The sequence below is a fragment of the Apteryx mantelli genome, chromosome 1, assembly GCF_036417845.1.
Source record: "Apteryx mantelli isolate bAptMan1 chromosome 1, bAptMan1.hap1, whole genome shotgun sequence".
In the NCBI taxonomy this organism is placed as follows: domain Eukaryota; kingdom Metazoa; phylum Chordata; class Aves; order Apterygiformes; family Apterygidae; genus Apteryx; species Apteryx mantelli.
This window is the reverse complement of record NC_089978.1, coordinates 215,033,273-215,054,536: the sequence shown is the minus strand read 5'-3', so window position 1 is coordinate 215,054,536 and position 21,264 is coordinate 215,033,273. Positions and strand designations below refer to the sequence as shown.

Sequence of the window (21,264 nt, the reverse complement as noted above, 5' to 3'; positions counted from 1 at the left end):
CAAAAATATTAAATTTATCTTTAAACCAGTCAACAACTCCAAGAATGAACAGACAGGTGAGTGGGAAGGTTACAAGATGAGTTCCTCAGCTGTCCTGCCTGTTTTCCCCCAGCACTCTGGGATCACCAGTGGTTCATCTTCACGAGGTCTGCCATGACACTGCCATTCTTCTCCAGCAGTACCAGGGCTTTTTGGATGAAGGGAGTCTACATGGAGGATTTCGCACAGCAAATGAGAGACCCCATGTGCTGTACATAAGCCACACAATTAGCTCTTCAGCTGTCTGAGATGGCTATGTCTTGAGGCAATACATGGAGCTGGAAGGCAGCAGATAAACTGGGGAGTAGCTGGGAGCAGGAAGAATGTGCAGGGAGAAGAAAAGCACCTAAGGTCAGACCTACTCTAGGAAGAAAGTGTACCAGTCACTTTTTTTTTGCTAATAAAGTAAAAGCCATTTGAGGAGTGAGTTACCAGTACACAGGACATCCTCCCTATGCCATTTAGGTACATGCATATTCCTGCCAAAGTCAATGACAAACCTAGCGGGAGCCTGGCTGAATGTATCTCAGATGCTCAGATCTCAGAACTTCAAACAGGAGACATGGATACTCAACGCCCTCCTAACCCCAAGCCATCTGGATATCCAACTGACATTGGGTCCCTCTCCTCTGGAGGGGAAAATGCCCCATGACATTGCAATCTGGAGCTGAAATGACTGGACATTATTGAGGCCTTTGTACAACATGCTTTGCAAGAGGTGACTGCAGAAGGACTTGCTTCTGCTGTTTCCATACCTCTTCCAAACAACAAACATGCTGTAATAATGCAAGCAACCAAGTGTTACAACTTATAAAATGTCCATTGCCTACCGCTTCTCGGAGACACAGTTTCTTCAGCTCTTCCAAGCGCTGGCGCAGTGTCTCTTCCAAAGCTTCTTGCCTGGATTTCAATGCAGCCAGCATGTCTTTCTTGGCAGACTGAGAACTATCTGACTCTTGGGAACCTATCAATAAACAATGATTTCACTAGGCCAGCTGACAGCGGAACACACATCTGGAGTGCTTGTGAATTTTACCAAAGCCTATACTTTGGATGCAGTCTTTCCAAAAAGAAATCAGACTATGACATGAAGCAGGTGTTACCCAGTCATGTTTGTTTACAGCAAATCCTTAATGCTTAAGCTAACAGACAGAGGTTGGACAGTGGAGCATACAAAGACATCTGTAATCATTTTCCAGAAAAATAAAAGCAACACACTTATTCATGTAAAATCCTAGAAAAAAAGACATACCATTCCCATGAAGGTTCCCAATAGCAAATAATAGTACAGTTTACAAAGCACTGGAGATGGATTTTGAGGAAAGCAAGCCTAGGAAAAGCCATCTGAAATACAGTCTGCTTATTTAAAAACTGCAAAGACTCTAGTAGCAAATACTTAATTCAATCCACTTAAGTGTCTGCTTTATGAAAAAAATGTAATGCAACAAAATTACCTAGAAAGATTGCTGTAAAATAAGCTAAGCTGAAAAACAAAACCAGAACAACAATAAACCGCAGGAGGACTTCCCAGGATAATAGCTGTTTCTTGTTAAGAGGTAGGTCAAGATATTTAAGCTGGGTGCCCAAATGACTTGATTTTCCAAGTGGCAATTACCCAGCAACTTCCACTGAAATAAATTCATGCAATTCTCTTGGATTCTGGCAAATCCAGAATTAAGTCAGACTCTCACTCAGATGTCACATCAGCATTTGTGACTTCAGTTCTTATGGGGAACATACTGATGAGATTCCTGATTTTATTTTGGTTTGGGATGATGCATCGATAACTGTCCAAGGTCTAGATTCTCACAGAAGGGTCAACTTTGGATGCATCCCATTTTTGGGTGCCCAACTTGAGTTTTTACAGGTGGCTGATTTTTTTTAGGATGAGCTTAGCACTCATCCTCTTTAATGAATCTCTGGGCTCGGGCATGAATTTACAATGAATTCACTACTTCACCCTGATCCCCCTGAGTGCATCCTTTCATCACAGAATAAGGACATTAAGGCTATGGCCATACTGTGAGATGAAAAGCAAGCTCAAGAAGGGGCAAACACCATCCCCATACCCTTTCCACTCATATTACTGATTGTTGTTAACTACAGCTGTAGCTCCAACTGCCCATGCCGTGTTTACAGAAAGCTGAATTCTGGTATCTGTGGTGGATTCAGCAGTGGCATCCCTGCTCCATCCACAGAACATGACTGAGAGCTGCAGCTCTGTGCACCCTTGACCTCCACCTTATACACAGCTCTGGGACTCAGTTTAAGTCTGCATCTGAAATCATTTTTAAGTAAATCCCATATGGGACCTTAAGCTGGGCCGAGTAGACGGGGCTGCCATGTTCTCACAGGTTAAAGGGTTGCTTTTCCTTAAACAGAGGTGTCTAGTGCTATTTGCTGATCTAAGATATCTGAGACATCTCCCATGGGGTGGCAGATGTGACACAGGACCTTATGAGACTCATAGCCTTTCAGACTGGCAGTGGGATACTCTAACCCACCTAAAATGGCACCACACACCTATGTTTATATAGGCAGATTGTGCCTAGAGTGCCTCCACAGGGATTTCATGCAGGGCATCTAGTTCACTCTAGGTTCGTGCCTGCAGAGAAGAATTTGCCTCAGCAATGCTTTCAAAGCAGTTTCTCCTGGACTGGCTCAGTGGTTCTCAGCCCTCAGTGTCCCAGAGTGACTTTTGGGGGGCTCCACTGCCTATGTAGAGCAACAGCAGAGAGAGAGCAGACCCTTATTATCCACAGAAGCCAGATTTTACAGGATGTCACGTGCAGGTCTCTGTGTACCTGTGGATTGGAGGGGCTTCTAGATATATTTGCAGCTTGGCCTCCTGAGCGTACAGTGAACTCAGCCTGAGTTGGTTGAAAAGATTGCTGCCATTTCATAAAGCTCTGGAATGAACCTGGGAACAATTCTTTGGTTTGGCAGCAAAACACAGTGAAATTTGTGCTTTCAGTTTCATCTTTCATTGCTACTATTCCATCAGACCGTTAAAGTTAAACTGAAAAGGGATCTAGGCAATCCATGCTGGGAAACAGTTCTGCATTGGTCCAGAGGGAGCAGAGAATGTCACAGATCTTTTCCACCACTATTTTCTGCAGCTTTCATGCAGAAAGACAACTGGCACTTATTCTTCAAAACGCTACCCTCCCTTGTAACACCCTTTATTGGGCTGTCCTGGAGTGGGAGAGGTGGGAAAAGGTTCTCTAAAGGTCAACTAGGTTGAGCATCATCAGACGAATCAGGACAACCACATGGTAACGTGTCTGTTTACTTGCTGTAACTGCCCCCATTTCATTTGGGTTTGTTTGCCCTTCCAGAGCAACAAAATTCAACTCTGTGAATACATCTGCACTGCAAGAACCTCACAGGATCCTCCAGAGGAACCCTGTATTTGCAATGGCAGGGAAAGGCCTCTCTAGCATTTACTAACTCTTAATAGTAACCCTGGTGAGGAGTTACAAGCAAAAGCTGAACTGCTGAACCTCTCTGCTTAATTGCCAACAAACTGCTGACCCCCGATAATAAGCTGCTCATGATTCCTACAGATGTTTCAACCCTTTTTTTCCTTTTGGGATAACTTCAATGACCCATGTTTTCCTTCCAATTGCTCTTCCCCTTTCCTTCCTCTCTCTGCTCCCCACCTTCCCATCAGCCTTTGATTTATTTTAAAAAGCTATTAGTTTTTGTACTTCTTGTTGCCACAGCAGCTACATAGATGTTAAACATTTAAAAACACATGAATAGTCTGAGCTGTGCCCAGACGTCTGTGCTGATTTGAGGTGTGACGACAATAGGGAAATAAATGGCTCGTAACTGAGCTGGTACAGACCCAAATCAAGCACAGACAGTTCACGGCATTTGCTCCAGCTGTGCTAAACCTGTGCAAGAACCACACTGGTCTCAGTCCTGATGCAGTCAGGGGCTATGTCTACTGAGTGCACGTTCTGCCATCTTTGTCACTCCTCCTAGAAAGCAAAGGATTTGGGGAGAATCTGGGAGTACATTGTTACGTTCTGAATTAAGCAATGGGATTACTGCTAAAACCATGTTCTTTCTGGCATTAACAAAGCAGTTCAAATTAATGTATTTCCACAGTGTCTTTGTCTCACAGTCTTCCAGTGTAGTGAGGGTTTACAGGACTGGGGACAGGGCACTCACAGTTCAGGGCTTGAGATGCTAAACTTTTTTAGCTTAACCGTACCTGACTTGGATGATCCCTTGGGCATACTGCAAGAGAAGGATTGGATTGGGATTTCTGTCTAACTGCCTCTTCAGAAACTTCTGGCTGTCTTTTTTTTTTTTTTTTTTTAACTTAAAAGCTGAACTATTTTGGGGTTAGATTGTTTAGATTTTTAGAGGTTTTATTCTCTGTTTGCTCCCACAGGTGTAAAGCGAATGTAAACTTGATCAGTCAACTGAATCACACCAGTGTGAGATGATTGTACAGAACAGAAAACAGTGATTTGTGTTGCTGGTACACCTACAGCATCCACTAGAAGCTCTTTACTTATAAAAAGGTATTAATTCAGCCTTGAGCAAATCTGTGGCCACAGAGTCACTTTTAAACCCAGTGTTAAGTGATCCAAAAATGTCAGAACAAATCAAGAGACCACAAAAACAAGGAAAGAAATAATCAAAGACCAGCTCAAACCAAACCAAGCAAGCAGACACTACCTTGAATCTGCCTTATTAAATATGATGCCCACTGAGGCAGGGCTACCTATGAAAATTATTATCCAGCCTCCTTCCTATTTGCAGTTCACAGATTTACCAAATTCTGCATTTTAACACATACTTCTGTGGAACCATTTGAGGGCCCTAAAAGAAAAAGGGTTGTGAAAACACTGGGTAGCAAGCATGGGGCCACCTCTGACAAGCACCAGGAACCTGCTGAATCAGAGCCTGTTTTTATAGCTGGTCCTGCTGGTTTAATTTCAAACTGAAGGAAATCCTACATGACATTTCCTCCTGAGCACACATGATGGGATGCAAGTCTTGGCTTAAAGCCCAATTAGTTTGTGACATGCTATGCTTCTGATACTCATTTAGCCTCTCTGCTGCTCATTCTCTGGGTGACTTCTCCATCCATGGACATTCAGGGGAAGAGGTGCTGTGAAACAGGGAGATTGTGGTCCTCCCTGGTCAACTAATTCCTCCAGCATAATTCATGACTAAGCTTCTTCACCAGTGCTAAAGGGCTGGTTTCTGATCCCTCCTACACTGATGAAGTTAAGAAAGTCTTGGTGACGTTGATGGGGCTATGAAGCAAACAAGTCACACCCCCAAAGGATCTGATCAACACGATGTGCTGAGTCTGCATGCAGGAGCTCCTGGTTACCAGGTGTCTGCTCCAAGACAAGCCTTGGTTTAAAGCTTGTCAAAGGGAAGGATATCAGCAATGTGAGCCACAGTTTTGGAGAGGAAAGCCCTAGCAGTGATCCACTGTTTGTCCCTATTTCTGCCACCTAATGTAGTAGAGTGGCGTCAGCTGGGAAAAGGTATAAATGAGAACGATGAAAATAAGCAGGGAAGAGAGATGGGATGCTGAAGAGAAGAAGAGGGAACTGAGCCTCAGTGCTAGCATCTATAAGAGGAGATGCAGCAAGGTGGCTGAGCAGCAGCAAGGCAAGAGTATCGAGGCTTAAATAAGAAAACAAACTTCACAGAGGCCCTGCCATCACTCATATCCAGTTGCGCAATCCTGGGAATCTCTTCGATACCTCTCTTCTCTCTTTCTCATGCGAGTCTCCTGCTCCAGGAAAAATGCATCTAAATAAGGCAATTCCTTCATACTACAACCTTCTGCCAGCTCCAGCTTGCTGGCGTTTCAGCAAGGTCCCCGTGGAAAGCTGTCCCCTGAGCAGGGTGGGGAGGTCCCCCATGCTTGCTCCGTGCCAGAACCTGAGCTGAGTCACAGCACCAGGATGTCAGCACACAACAGCCAGCAAACTCAGACAGTTGCTATCTCTCAGCTCTGCCAGACAAATAGGATATCCTCCACGGTGCGCAGAAGCCCAGCTGGAGCTGATCTGCACAGGATGCGCTCAGATATCCTGTGGCGACTCATCTCCGTGAGTCCCCGTGCTCACGGGCCTGGCCAGAGGCTGCTCGGGGTGCTGTTTATCCGCTCTGACACTCGCTAGGGTAGTGCAGCTGGGAGATGGCCCTGCTGGATGGGGAGGCGGGGGCCGGGGAATTGGTTGGCTGGGCCCTGTCTGCATGCTTCTGGCATTTTCAAATGTAAACAGGCTTCTGCACAGGAAACCTCCACTGCTGCTGAAGTAACAGGGCTTGGGGGGCCGAAGGCTCCTCCAGGACATCTGCAGAGCTAAAGCAGCAGTGCTCCTCTGGGGTCTCTCCTCTACCAGTGATGTGAAGGATGGGATATCTACAGGCAGCGGGAGTTTGGGGCTCAGTCTTACAATAATCCCATGATAATAGGATTCCTCCATAGCTAGGAGCCCTGCAAAGCTCTTATGGCACAGACTGCTGTGAAGAAAAAACCCAGCTTTGAACTCATTTGATGTCATTCTAATAACTATCTCCGCTGATTTTGATCGTGGTTCATGCCAGTCTGAAAGTAGAACCAGACCCCAACTCTTTATTCCTGGGCAAATCTAGCCCAAATATCCAGGGACAGCACAGAGATCCTGAACAGAAGCTGGTGCTGTGAGCTAAGTCTTGGCAGCCCACTGATTTGGGGTCCCCTTCCAAGCCAAAATGCTGACAAAAGGTTAAAGGGGGAGTTTCTAAGAAATACACCCAGGAGCATCAGGGATCAAACCTACAACTTTGCAGTGGACACAGACAGAGGTCGAGGGTCTGGGAAATGAGGAGGAGCCAGGAACTCGGGGTTCTCTCAGCTTAGGCACTGAACTGCTGTGACCACGGGGAAGTCACTGTCCCAATATAAGACTCCATTTCCCCTCTGCTGTGACTAGAGACTGTAAATATTGTGGGGAAGCAACTGCCTCTCACGGCACAGCTGGATCTTGGCCAAATGCTGTGACAACCATAAGCAATAACAAAAGCTTCCTTGCAGTCTTGCTGCAAGTCCAAGAGATACAAGACAGCTTCAGTGTGCCTCTTATGGTGGTGACTGCCCCTCCGCTGAGGAGGAGTGAGATGAAAAGAGGAAATGGCTACAAATAGTTTCCAGGAAAAAAGGACAGAGAATGGCAGGGAAGCAGGGGCAGGAGCAGTAAACAGAAAGATATTCAATTCTCCCCTTGTGATTTCTTGTCATTCGAGGTATTTATAGCCTGGAAATCTACCGTGGCCACTTAATCATTTGCACTCATTCTCTCCAGCACACAAGCTGTACTGCGATAACCCATCATTGTTGTGATTGTGCCCCGATAATCTTCAGTCTACAATGGGAGGAAAGGCACATACCGGGACTGAGCCAGTAAACGTGCCCCGCCGGGACGGGCAGCCAATGCCCCCTCTCGTTCAGCAGCATGGCAGGGGCTGGCTTGGCTCTGCCAGCCGGCTCGAGGGAAGGAGGCTCTCGGAGCACAGTGCTGACTGTGTGGAAGCAATCCAAGGCCTCTGATTCCCTGTTCTCTGTCCTCCCTCTGACAGAGGTCTTTTCTCTATACTTCCCTCCCACCAGAAGTGTGCTTGTAGCTACTGGAAGTCATGTGGCAGCAACAAACCCCACACCTCTCTTTAACACCTGGGGAGAGCCCTAGCCACACAGCTGGCAGGACCTACAAGGTAGGAATCTGGAAGGAGCCATGCTCTCCTGGCCCACCGGCAGCACCAGCAAAGCCTCCACTGAAACGGAGATTCACGCAGTCCTAGATAGGCATCCAGGTAGTCCCACCCATCTACCCCAGGCAGAAGAAATGACTCACCCAGTCAATGAACTCTGCATAGGGCAATTAGGCAGGGGGCATTAACTAGGGCTGTTCTGCTGAGTCTGCAAACCCCACTCTCAGCCAGAACGGATGTGAGCAGGGAGCAAAAAAAACCCAGAAATAAAAGCCTGGGCAGCTCTCAGTTTGGGATTTCCATCCACATAACCCAGATAAGGTGCTGGCCCTACAGAAGCTTTTTTCTGGGCCTGATTTTCTGCTGACTTCCACCTGGCTAACACTCTCCTAGTGTGAGAGCAGAAGCAGACCCCCATGTTTTTTTTCCAGAAAGGCTAAAAGCCAGTGTATTAACATGAAAACAGGATTACTACCAAGTAGCTTTCACAAACTTGGGAATGGTGCCCAGGAGGCTGAGATCTTGGAAAGATCTTAAGAACTTCCTTGGAGTACTTAATGTTATTTACTTTGCAGCAGGAGAGTTGGAAAAAATGCCAAACAAACAAAGAGCTCCAACAACCCGACACCAGGCTGGGAGCTGCCCAGCTACTACAATTCCCTGAGCGATGGGAGGCACAGAGGCGGTTTGTGTGCTTGTCAGGAGGACCTAAGGAACAGAAAGGCATCTCTGTTCACAGGCAAGGCAAGGAATTGCACAGCAGGCTGCTCCAGAGCTCAATAAGCATTTCACATTTTAACCCCTTGCTGGACATTTTCCAGGCAGGAGAGGGCATTTAAGAGACACAAAGAATACAGTGATGCAGAGCTGATCTACTGAGTCAGAGTGGGTTCAATTTTATAGCGTGTGCGTTCTTAGATGGGACTGTTCCCTTGGCAATCACAAAGAGGTTATTTTCTGGCGTAATATATCTCCTCAGAATGGATTTCGGTAACTTCAAACAACACTTAACACAGGACATTTAATTGATTGGTACTATTAATTATACAGATACCAGCAACTCTATCCTCCTCAAAAGCTTCTCACCTGAGGAGCTTTGCAAATTATTGATCCTTGCTTTGCTCCTGGAGTGTTTTACAGATAGCTTGCCATGTTCAGACTGACAAAAGAGTCTGAAAGAAACGCAGAAAAGCTCCTGACTCTCGTTCCCTGTTCCTTCTCTTCTGTTTCTCTGTCCCTCTCCTTCAGCAACTTTTATTGGGTTTATTTTGCAGCTGTATTTCTTCCTTTTACAGGAAGGTGCTCAAAGCCACCAAAAGAAACCTCTGGGTCCCCGGCACTAGTTTCATGGAGAGTGCTAGGAAACAGTTCTTTTGGGCCTGAGAGACCAGGCAAATTCAGCATTGGAGAGGTAAGGTAGCTTCTGTGAAGAAGTTACCGTGCCTCTGTGCTGCTGAGGGACACCACCAAATCCCCAGCCTTGGTTTCCCTAGCGAGCTGCACTGGCACACCACTTCCCCACCACTGGTTGGGGAATGCTTCAGGAAAGCATCTGCTGAAGACAGCAAATGGCCTGGGGAGAGATAGATATTAGCAGGTGCTTAGGGGAGAGACTGTGAAGAGAGGCCTCAGCTGGAAAGAGAGAGTTGAAGATGACATCCTGGGGACAAAGAGGAAATGAGCAGAGGCAGTGAGAGAGGGGGAGGCCTGCAGCCTGTGCTGTTTGTGGGACAGTGCGCTGAGAGATGGGCCGACACATCTGGATAGACAGAAAAACTGAAAGGAAGTGTCTTTCATTTCCGCAGTGCAGCTTCTGGCAGCTCCTCCATTATATCACAGACATGGCCCTTCCCACCATACTTCTCTCCAGTTACAGGATAAAGAACCTACCTGATGACAGGAGACTCCCACTGCTGCCGCTGATAATTTTGCCTTTACTCCCCATGTTGGCCAGCTTTGAGGTCTTGAGCGTTCCAGTTTCGGTCAGGTCAATAGCAATTTCACTCAGGCTTCTTGCAGCATGAATCTTGGACTGGAAGTGGACATCGGAGTTAGTAATGATCTAGCACTTCTCTAAAGCTCACAGAAGCAAAAAGACAGTTCACTATGGCAGGAAACAGGCCTCGCAGGAAACAGGCCTCCACAGCAAACTCAGATTATTTTACAAAAACAGAGCAAATCTGGCACTGTATTCCCTGCTGCACTTTTTACATTCTTAAGTGGGTGATATTCTGGCATTGCTTTCTGCTGTTTGTTATTTTCTCTGCTTTGCCATGGACTTTTTCCCCTCTTAAACAAATTGACTATGTATGGAATTACTGTATTAACAAATACAGTAGGAAACCTCTAGTAATGCCAATGTAATGAACTGCAAACCCCAAAGACTAAAGACCAGCTCTAGCATCTAAAGGAAGCCAAGACGGGTCTTTCCATGTTTGCAATGAGGTTTGAACCAAGATACAGTGAGGACATGGCTTAAATGGGCTGTCATGAGAAGATGGAAGAAAATGGAGGCAGGAAAACATGTTCAGGTTATGGTCCAAACTAACAAACAGCATGCAATGCCCTTACTGTAAGGGACCTCTTCAGAATTCAGGACTTCTTAAGGTATTAACATTACTCCAGTAAGAAAACAACAGTCAGCCCCAGTAACTGGCCACAAGCAGCACAGAGAGTCATCCATCGTACCCCACCAAATGTCAATGACCAAGGCACCTCCTGGGGAAAGTAAACCTGCATACTGCATACACCTATCTCAGGAGGGAATGAGTTGACTTCCTAAGACATTGTCCTTTCTCCATTGGTTATGACCAATTGATTTGAAACAATAAGAAACCTAGAAATGAAGTGAAATGAACTCTGGAACTTTCCCTTAGCTGAGCTATGAGATCAGATGTGGTTATGCCGACAGAGCAAATAAAGGCAGAAAACAACATTCAGTGCAAGGGGCTTAGTAGCACCAAGCAATGAAATGAATAGAGTGCCTGGTTGTGGGCTTGGGCTCACTCAGTCTCAGTGGCTGCCTTGCCTCTTCAATACAAGCCCCAGTGTTAGCAGCTCTCTACCTCCAGTTTGGAACCCTGAGAGCATCTAAAAAGTGTTAACCTGAACAAAAGGATCAAGCATGTTCATCAGAGTTGCTGGGTATAGCCCTCCAGTTATAACCCAAGCACTGCTGTAAGGACGAAGCCTACATATGAACAATGTTTTGTGTGGCTGAGAAATTTTCAGTCTTCTTTCTAGCCCATACAACTTTAGGATCACTTTAAAATAGCACATGCTGTATCAGAACAATTCCCAAGCCCATCTAGTCCCATATCTCATTTCTGACTGGGGTCACATCAGATGCTTCAGAGGAAAAGATAAGGAAACTTTTCAATAAGCAGTTGTGGAATAATCTGTCCACATGAAAAATTTCCTCCTGCCTCTTCTGAATTAAGGACAGGCTTATGCTCTGAACTCTATTTTATGCTTTGGTTGTTGAATTCGCTTCAATTAACAGGCCAGGTTAACAGAGCAGAAAGCTCTAAAAGCCTGTAAGAAGCCTGCTGTCTGTAACATGCTGTGCATGAAACACAAAGATGACTGCTATTTCACTTCTGATCTGGAAATCGGCTTCTTGTTTGCTGACCTTTATATGAATTCTCCAGTCATGGATGGAAAGAGAGTGGAGCTCAGTCCCCTACCCAACAGCCTGCTAGTCCGGTGCTGCTGAAACTCAACTGGTCTGGTCTCAAAGGACCACTGACCTGCAATTTCTGTTTCCTGGAACCCAGAAAGCTGTTGGCACATTGTGTTGGGGGTCTCAGGCTCTTCAGCGGCCCGAAAGCTTTCTTTCAATGGGATGCTGAAAGTCTAGTTCAGGAATACTTGAGCATTCATCTGTGCATCTCCTCAAGGTGAGAAGAGACTCCAGTCATACAGATTTTTGGGTGATGGGCAAACCATTGCAGTGTTAAGAAATCAGAATCTGATTGCCATCCATGTATCAGGGTATGATTTGTTCTCACCAGAACAAAGATGAGATGGAACTACAAGGAAAGCTTGTTCCAACAGCATTTCCAGCACTATTTCACACCCTCAGAAAGATGAAATAATTTTTAAAAGAACTAAGAGTGAATGGATGGCCCAATGCTCAACACGCTGAGCTGCATGCTTGGCTCTGTTAATGATTTGGTGTGGTGTTTTGGGTAAGACACATAAGGTTAAGTTCTTAGCTATCCTCTCTCTCTGTCTGCACATCATTGAAATAATAGTCTGCACATCAGTGAAATAATAAGAGAAGTAAAATGTCTCTGTATTGCATATGGTATTTCTAAGCCTAATTTAAAACTGCACATGAAGACAGCCCGGGGAGATCCTCATACTGAAAACACCCACAGAAGTATTACTATAATTTACACATTCTTGTGTACTTAGAGGCTCCACCATTACCATTCAGAGGTAGCTGAATGCCTTACAGGCTTATCTCCACAGCAGCCCCATAAACAAGGAGCATGCACTCACCCCTGTTTGAGGGCAGAGGCAGAGCTACCTGCCAAGATCTCAGAGCAGAGCAAGTAACTGGCACCGATGCTGTTATGCTAATGCTACAATCAGTTAGAAACCTTTCATTTCCAGTAGCTCCTCCCCAGTCCCAGCCCAGGGAGAAAGATAGCAGTATTTTAACCTCTTGGATCTGTGGTTTCTGGTCAGAACCAAGATGTAACAAGATTTGTAAAAGATGTTCTCCAGATAGCGCTGGATGGTTGATTCTAGGTGGATACTACTTTTATCTAACAAGATTTCCTGCCACTGAAGTTTCGATAAGGAGCCTGAGCAGGAACTGCTATCTTGCTGCAATGCCCGAGCTTTAGAGGCAGCAAGTCTTAAGTCTGCTGATACCCTGGTGATTTATCCCCTGCAGATGTACGTATGCTGTACAACCCTACATATATGTAGGGTTATGTATACCCTGTACAACCCTAAGAATGGCCACATTGGTCCAACCCAGCATCTGTCTAACGCAGTATATTGAATCACTGCAGTTGATGTCTAGGAAAGGATATAAAACCCAAGTTTCTACAATATGTTCTCCTGCTCTGTGAGGCAGTGGTTTTCCTGTATTTATTTTTTGGATAGTTTCACTGAGAAGCCTTGTAGTTTATTTCCACTCACATTTAGGCTGCAAATTAGAGCACACACTGGCCCTACCTGTTTGACTAGGCACTAGTTAAAATGCTGAGCACAGGCAGCGCAGCTGGATGCTGTGGTCCTCACCAGCATGCCAAGCCAGCAGCTGCTGGAAGGGTGCCCTCCATTGGGAAAAACTGGTGAAGCCTGGCATCCCTTCAGCTTGGAGAGAAAAAAAAAGCAAACCAAGGGAGAGCAGACACAGGGTCCGCAGGGCAGAGTGAGCTTATTCCATGGAGGGTGCAATCCAAACCTGCTGAAGTAGCAGAGAAGGTTTTAAGATAGACTGTAATTCTGCTAATGGGGCCTTGCAAAACCACTGAGGTTGGAACATCTCCTGAAAGGAGCTGGCTTAATTTTCCCTGCTGCTCATTTCCTGCTTCCTCTGCTGCCTACAGCAATGCCAATCAGTGTCAGGTGGTCTTGTGCTTTGGACAGTCACTGATCAAGAGCAGGAATGAGACCAACAGTTCATTTCATACAGGCCACTGAACAGCAGCTAGCGCGAGGCCTGGGCTAGGTGTTGAACTGACAGCACATGAGTGGAAAGCTGGATTACATCCCATTAATGCTCCCTTGGGCCTTGCAGTCCCTCCAGGCTAAAACATTTTAAAGCATTCAATGCCGACCTGCCAAGTCTCATTTACATGGAGGGAGACTCGCTCATTCATGAGTCATTTCAAAGCATGGGGCCAAACTGATCCCTGGTGCTGTTCTGACAGGGTCAGAGGGAGAAGAAAAATCCACCAGTGAGAAGTGAGAGTAGACTGACACCAGGAATCAATTTGTCCCTCTTGCTTGCAGCATCAAGGTTTTGCTGCAGGTGTTTCAGTAGGACATTTTGAACCTCCTTGCCTAGTTTCTACCAGACTCATCTGCCACAGACTTGCGCTTGGAGAAATATGCTATTCGAAATTCCCACACAAAGAGAATTCTTAAGGCCTCTAGGCCAAACATTTGATTAACTTGGTGGAGTCAACAGAGCATAGACATGGCTTCAAGTCCTGATGCATCTGTCTCCTGAAAAAAAGGGAAGCTGACAGGAGTTCTGCATGCTGACGTGTTCACTTGGAAAGCTGGGAATCTTTTCAGTCTCCATGTTATGCTTCAATTGCAGGGAGAAAAGAGACAGAATCAGCAGGGAGCAAGATGCTGGGAACTCAGCAAGCTGGCAGGAGTTCAACACGGAGCAAGGCTGAAAAAGAAGGCTGGGATCTCCTTTCACTGCAGAAGGGTCAAAATCCATGCAGGTTGATTTTATTTCATTTTAAAATCAAGTGAATTTTTTTTTCCCATGGAGCTGTGCAGAAGGTCCAAATCCAACTGATGCCCAGTTATATAGGGAGCATGGAGTTCAAGCTTGCTTTCTCACCATGGCGTATTTTATGCCATCTAACCTACATCACTGGAGCCAGTTTGGGCCCAGCAGGTTTCTTTTCAGTTTGTTTTTAGTTGTCTTTCCTTTGTCAAAACCATGAAAAATGCCAAGTTTGGACATAAAAGCAGGGAGTATCTAAGTTTTGCTTTGAAGTTGGCGATTCATCTGAAGTGGAGACTGAGATTTAAGGGGATGCAAACCCATGTGACATAAAACTGAAAAAATGTTTCTCTAAGCCTTTGAGTGCTGAAACGAGGACATTTCACACTGCTCCACTTTGGAATATTCTTTACTGATTTTCAAAAGCAAAGCATACATGGGCACAGTGTCCTGAAGTGACCAGCAGGATGAATTGAACAAATCAATTAAAATTGATGGATCTATCAATCTTGACAGTGTCATATTAAAGACGAGGACAACAGACTAAAATACCAGCTCCCTTAAGAGAAAGGGAAAAAATATTTGCGCGTCTTAACTTCAAAGCCTCAGTGTGACCACTGGGATTATTGTAACAAAGCGCTCTGACATGGTCACAGACGTGACAGATTGACAAACGAGGGCTGGTGGGTGGTGCTGTCTGTAAGAGTGTGAGAGAGGGGAGATCAGATTGAAACACAATCTGCCAACAACAAAAGAAGTCACTGAAGGAAAGTCCTGGGCATTTAAGAGACTCAGCTTTTTACCAAAGAAATGGGAGGAGGAGGGGAATCTCCTTTTGTTTGTTGGTTGCTTGTGACCTAAATACCTTGCAACTAAATCAGGGAATCCATCTGGCTAAAAGTAAGAAAATAAACTTTTGTTTGTTCACCGAGTTGTTTTTATTGAGAGCAACAGCTGGGCAAAACAGAGAGGGCTGTGCATTGCCTTGGTGGTGCTGAGCAAAAGTGGAAATCCCTTACCTGGTTTTGGCTGAACATGCAATCGTGTCCATATTCACAGCTGGCACACAGGCAGGGGTGGGAAGTTAGCTATGCCTCCTAAATTCAACATAGTTCACAGCCACAAAGATGAACCCTAACAATTTTTTGCATAAGAGGGGACCATGCCAAAGTTACTGTTACCATGCGTTCTGCCCAAGGCATCTGAAAGTCTTACCTGCTCTACAATAAAGCAACAGAGCTCATGCTAGGGAAAACAAATGTCAAAAGGGTTTAGAGTGAGCTGGACTAATAGCACACTGATGGCCCTTTTTATAACCTCAGTGAGTCAATTCAATTCACTTAACTGGCATAAAAATAATGCAGCAAAGAAAAACAACAACCAAAAGGTTTTTCTGCCAGTTTAGCAGGCTGAACTGGCTCATGAAGAGGCCTCATAAGGCCAGTGCCCATGCAAGGGAAGGAGCAGCTCTTGCTTGAAAAGGAAGGCAGTGGACTGCCCTTTCAGCAATAGCAAGATGTTAGATCGTTTCAGCCATTTGATGGGATGTCACCCTGCACACGCCTGACGTTTCACCAGAGGTAGGGGGCAAACACAGGCAGCCCCTTTAGCAGGCACCCACTCAAGGCAGTCTTTATCTTATCTGTAAAAATTTACACCAGCGTGCTCATATGGAGAGTGGCATCTCCATGAAAAGTCTCTCTTAGGTCTCCAAGTGATCTCGAAGTGATCTCCTGCTGTTCTGGGCATGCCTAAAATGACTGTTGCTGAAAGGAATTAGGGGAAAAACACACACTCCTGTTTTCAAGATGGTTTCTTTTGTGCATTGATCAGCCCTTTGTGTAGCACCAGATCAGACAGCTCCTTCTAAAGCCAAGCCATTAGTACCCCCCTTTCTGGTGTGAGACACTGCAGGAAAAGAGAAACAATATCCTTACCCTTCACTGCTAGGAGAATATGACAGTAAAAGGCAAGGGACAGCAAGAAGGATTCAGAGACGGGTTTGAAGCTACTTTAAACTTGGTTATTGGAAGCTGCCCTGACTTTATGACAGAGTTCAAGAACCAGAAGACACGTGGAAACAATCCAGACAGGGACATGATCCTCTTTGCCTGCAAACCTTGGTTGCTCTGATTTAGCCACAAGTCAGTACAACTTTCCCCTCAATCCTCCCTCCTGTAGACATGAATTTGATACTAATGTCCTCATTCTGGCCAAAGCCAGCAGGCATTTTGAATCAGTTTGCCCTTGTTTCATCTCAAGCGGAAAGAGAAGGCAGTGAAAGAGTCACCATTCAGCTCTGACCTTGCTAGGAAGGTGGGGAGTGAGAAGTACTCACCCAAACTCAACGTGAACATCCCACCTCCAAAATGCTTACCTTGCTTTGCTTTCTGTCCAGATAGAACTGATGTTGACTAATGGCCATAGCCCAGATAGACTTTATCAGTGCTGGACAGGCGTACCAGGTATGCACAGCGATGCCACTATGCCCAAAAGTCCTCCTGGTCACAGACGCCCTGGAGAGGAGGAAAGAATGAACTGGGGTTACACAAGGTTTCCTCGGATGGGTTCTGCTGCAGAAAATAACCACAGACCTCATAGTAAAGGCTGCTCTCCTTAGTGAGCACACCCTTGTGCTAATGGGAAAAATGTTTGTAGAACAGTAATAAATAGCTATTCAAGCCAAGAGAGCCTTCGCTTACTGTACTAGTCCAGTTTGTCCAGTTTGAACTGAACTCCTGGGTTTGGTTCAGCTGACGTCGGCCTGTTACGTGTCCCAGAGGAGTCAGTAATGCCAAAGTGCCTGTGGATCCTGTGTGCCTCACATGCTGAGATGCCTGAGGCAAAGCCTTCATCCCCTCCACTACCTCCGGCTTTGGACAGCAGCTCCCAAATATCAGGACCTTCGTGAAAACTAAAGAACTACAGGATCAATGGCTGCTTTAAAGAACATGGGAGAAAAATTTCAGGTACCTTGATTTCCCCACTTCTAAATGGCAGCAGGACTTGCCATATGGTATGGAGTTGTGCGGCTCAGAGAGGGCTGCCTAGTACTCTGGAGAGAAGACTGCTACTCAGCGATTAGCTGAGTGAATATAAAAACAGGAAAAATAAGAGCTAAATGTTTCCTCTTTGGGACTCCCAATGGTCCTCAAATATTAGCAACAAATACAGGTTAGGCTTCCCCATGCTTTCACAGCTGTACAAACCTGTCTGATTATTCCTCCTCATCCCTCAACTCTAACCTCAACAACAGAGCCCCTGACACCTACACGCTGCTGGGTAAGTACTACACAGGCTCACAGCATCCTGGTTTACAGAACTCCTCCCACCGCAGGGACATAAAATTGGCTGAATTAAACCAAGCCACTAATCTCCAGAGTCCAGAACACATGAGATCCTCCTCTGCAGTCTGTTAAAAGAGTCTATTATGGAATCTGATTATGAAAATGAATGCGAGCACAGGAATACAGGGTAGCCTAGAAATGCAATGCTTTGTTATGGCCTTTCACTTATGGACATGGATGGCGAAGAGAGGCCAGTGCAAGAGACGGCCAGAGGTTTAAGGCATGCTATGGAGGGGCTGCCGCGGTCCATAGCCCGCAGGCACCTTGTGCAATGCAGATAGAGGTGATATTGCAGGACAGCCCAGGAACTCTATTGTGCAATGCAAGGGACAGGCAACTCTTTCCCCAGCCCTCTGAAGTGCTCGTGTGTTAAAGCGCTGGTTCCCCTCTTACATCTGCACTGGCAACCTCCCCTCTGGTGTCCCTGTCCGAAACTGGAGGCAAAAGCGAGGGGGAGGGAAAGTACAAGGTGAGAGAAAGTTGCGATAGAGCCGAGAATGAAAGAAAAGTGAAATCCTGCAGCAAAACGGTAACTGCTGGCCAGATTTGGTTTGGGAGATGGGTGACAGCTCTTGTGTTGAGGCCTTTTCAGCACTGCAAAATGTGCTACTGACTCAAATCGTTAAGCCACAAATTGGAGTGAAATATCCTCTGAGAAAACAGCCACGGCCAATGTAAACAAGGCTTGTGACAACTGAAATCTCATGTTTCAGTGCTACCCTGGCTTGAGCCCTTTCCGTCCTGCCCTGTCCCGTCACAAGCATTGCCCTTTCCATGGATGCAGCAGCATGGAGGCAGACGGTCCTGATGAGGAAGGATGCTGGGCAGCCCCATCCCCATCACTGGACATGGAATGAGGGCTGTGCTGGGAGGTGCTCGTGGAGCTGAGGCTGAATGGGGGGATTCAACTCCGGGTGCTTTATACCGCTTTGAGGGACACAAATTACTGCAGCACATTGGCATATAAGGCTCTGAGTCATTAAAGCACTCAAACATGTTTGAGCCTAAATCTTGGTGTCATCCTATTCAATTCAAACATAGCTACTTGTTTTGAACTCTTGGAAACAAACTCCCCAAACCATTCATCTTCTCATCTTAAAAGCAGTGATTTCCTATTTTTTTTCTCTTTGGGATCTATATGCGTTTCCCGTCAAAACTGCAAAACCCATTAGAAAGTCTGCATACTTAGATGATCCCAGATATGGGCTTGCTTTTCACAGCTATCTTTTGAGGAGCTGTTAGAAATGGCCCATGGATGTTTTTTCCACGACTTTCCTCCATGCATGCCACACGCGATATGGAATTAACATTGTTGGATGTGCAACATTGTTGGATGTGCAACATTGTTGGATGTGCAACATTTTGCTCCTTTAAGGGACAAGGAGCTGAGAGGAAGAGAGGCGAAATGCCTTGCTCAGGAGGGGAGCTATGGGCAGAGGCAGGGCTAGAAAGGCCCAGCCCTCACCACAGCCGCCGAGCCGAGCCTGCTTTCCAGAGCCCTTGCGCCTGCGAGCGTGGCTTGGCTGACTCAGGCTCTGGTTTGGCTATACGGAGAGGAATGCTGAGAGAGCACCGTGCTGGCTACTCCTCCTCCTCCGCACGCCGAGTAACTCCTCATAGGAGTCCATTCCACTTGGCTGGGAGACTACATGCAGCTTGCGCTCCGTTCCCACCGTACCACTGCAATGTGCGTTACTGCTTTACGCTCGGAGTGCCCGTTTGGCACAGGAGATGGGAGTGAAGCACGTGCTGTCTGGCTATTAAAATCAGCCGAGTTCATTCCCACACAGTGAGAAAGTACCAAGGAGTATCCAGGACCATTCACATAGGAAAGGGCTTTGTCCTCACAGCACTGTTTCAGAAAAACAGAGTAGCGGAATAAAAAACCCAAAGTTGTTCTGTGTCAATAATTCCTACCACTTACATTCAAAGGACGCACAGTTGGAGACACAAGAGGTTCCTCTGCATGGCCACATTTCGTGCACGACATTGAGTTGCAAACATCGCAATGATTTTAACGTCCCAGAGCTATTGCTTTCTTTTCCTTGCAATTGCCGCTTACAGGAAATGGCCAGTCTTGGCGCTTAGGGGATTCTTGCTGCTGTTTGTTTGCAGCGTGCATTTCTGACGCGTTGCCTGCTGACTAAGGTTTGGGGGGTGGAAGGAGTACACCACCCCCGGCTCCTGGTGTTGGAAGATCTCCCAGCGTGTTCTCAACTTTGGGAATTTGCTCTGCTGGATTTCATGGGACTATTTACATGCTTAATATTAAGCAGATGAGTAAATGCTCTGCTACCCTGGAGCTGCAGATTGCTAAGAGCTGTTCTATTCAGTTTTTGCTTTAACAAAATATATCTATGGATACAGGCACCTTCATATTGGTGTGACTATGTCCACAGCAGGACAAATAGATACAGAAGCTGAATGCAAAATTGCCTTAATCAAAGTACATGTATTGCTGTACAGATAGGCATGGGAAACAGGTGAAACAGGATCACAGTTGAGTGATCAGCAAAACACGCTACTGCCCAGTAGCACATCAAATCAGTCTGGAAAACAAAGATAGTTTCTATCAGCCTTATTCATGCTTTACGTTTCAAATGGGACATGGATTTTAATGGGAACAAGTTACAGAGCAGTATACACACCAGGGGATCTTTTTCCCCATCCACTGTACCCATCCACTAACGCAAATGAGTAAGGGGTGCCTCTAATCACTGCATTTTGCAATACAGTCATTTGAACTCACTCTCCCACGTTAGGTCTCGAAAGGAAGAAATAAGACTCCTTTGCCAAAAAGACTGATGGGCTTTGATCCAGACTGCCGGTAAACCTCTGGTACAGTGCCATTCCTTTCAGCTGAACCGCTGAATATTTACAAGGGAGCGCGTGAGCACAAAATCTGGCGCCCATCTCCGGGCTCCGGCACAGGCACAGGGACAGGGACGAAGCGGACCCTCATTCAGCGCGCAGCGGCTGCCGGCGGCGCAGCCGGGGCACCAGCCCCGCGGTGCCAGAACGGGGGGGGGGGACCAAAACCGCAGCCTCAAGCACACCCACCCGAGCACAAAACCCCTCTGCTAGGAACGAGCGGCCCCCAGGTCGGCACCCGCTGCCTTGCTCGCGGGCGGCCGGTTTGCAGGCGAGCTGCAAGCGGGAGCGGCCCCAAAGCGGCGGGGGGCGGCGGGGGGGACCCGGCCGCCGCGGCTCCCCGGCTCCGCGCCCCGCGGCTCTCACCTGCGCGGGTCGTGCACCTCCACCGAGAACTTCTTCTCGCGGAAATAGAGGTTCTCCAGCTGCCTCCATTGGAAGATCTGCGGGGACAAGAAGGGCGTGAGGTGCCGCTGCCGCCGCGCCGCGCCGCTCCGCGCTGCTCCCTCCCGGCGCTGCGGCGGGGCCGCCCCGCTCCGCGCTGCTCCGCGCCGCTCCGCTCCGCCCCGCCCGGCCCGGCCCCGCTTCCTGCCCCCCGCCGCACCGCCCCCGCCCCCGCCGTGGGGCTCCCACGCGAGGCGCGGGGGTGGCGGCAGGGCGGTGGCGAGAGGAGTCGGGAAATTCCTGCGGTGCGAGCTGGCCGCAGCACGGTTGCGCTTAACGGGATTAAAGACGGATTTAGACGTATGCAACCCCCGGGGTCCGGTCGCTTTTATCCTGCCAGCGTGGGCAGCTGGTGTCAACTCGCCCCTCGCACAAGAGGCTGCGGCTGCTCTTCCC

The 21,264-nt window shown here is 47.1% G+C and overlaps 1 protein-coding gene across 1 annotated transcript in view; it reads right to left on the bottom strand.

The window, feature by feature from the left end:
* Nucleotides 1-21,264, bottom strand: part of FRMD4A (FERM domain containing 4A) — a 153,417-nt gene that overhangs the window by 18,436 nt on the left and 113,717 nt on the right. The window contains exons 12-15 of the mRNA XM_067317001.1: nt 20,791-20,867; nt 16,584-16,722; nt 9,667-9,808; nt 870-1,003 (exon numbers count right to left, since the gene is read on the bottom strand). Of these exons, the coding sequence (XP_067173102.1) occupies nt 870-1,003; nt 9,667-9,808; nt 16,584-16,722; nt 20,791-20,867 (492 nt within the window). The remainder of the gene's footprint in view (nt 1-869; nt 1,004-9,666; nt 9,809-16,583; nt 16,723-20,790; nt 20,868-21,264) is intronic.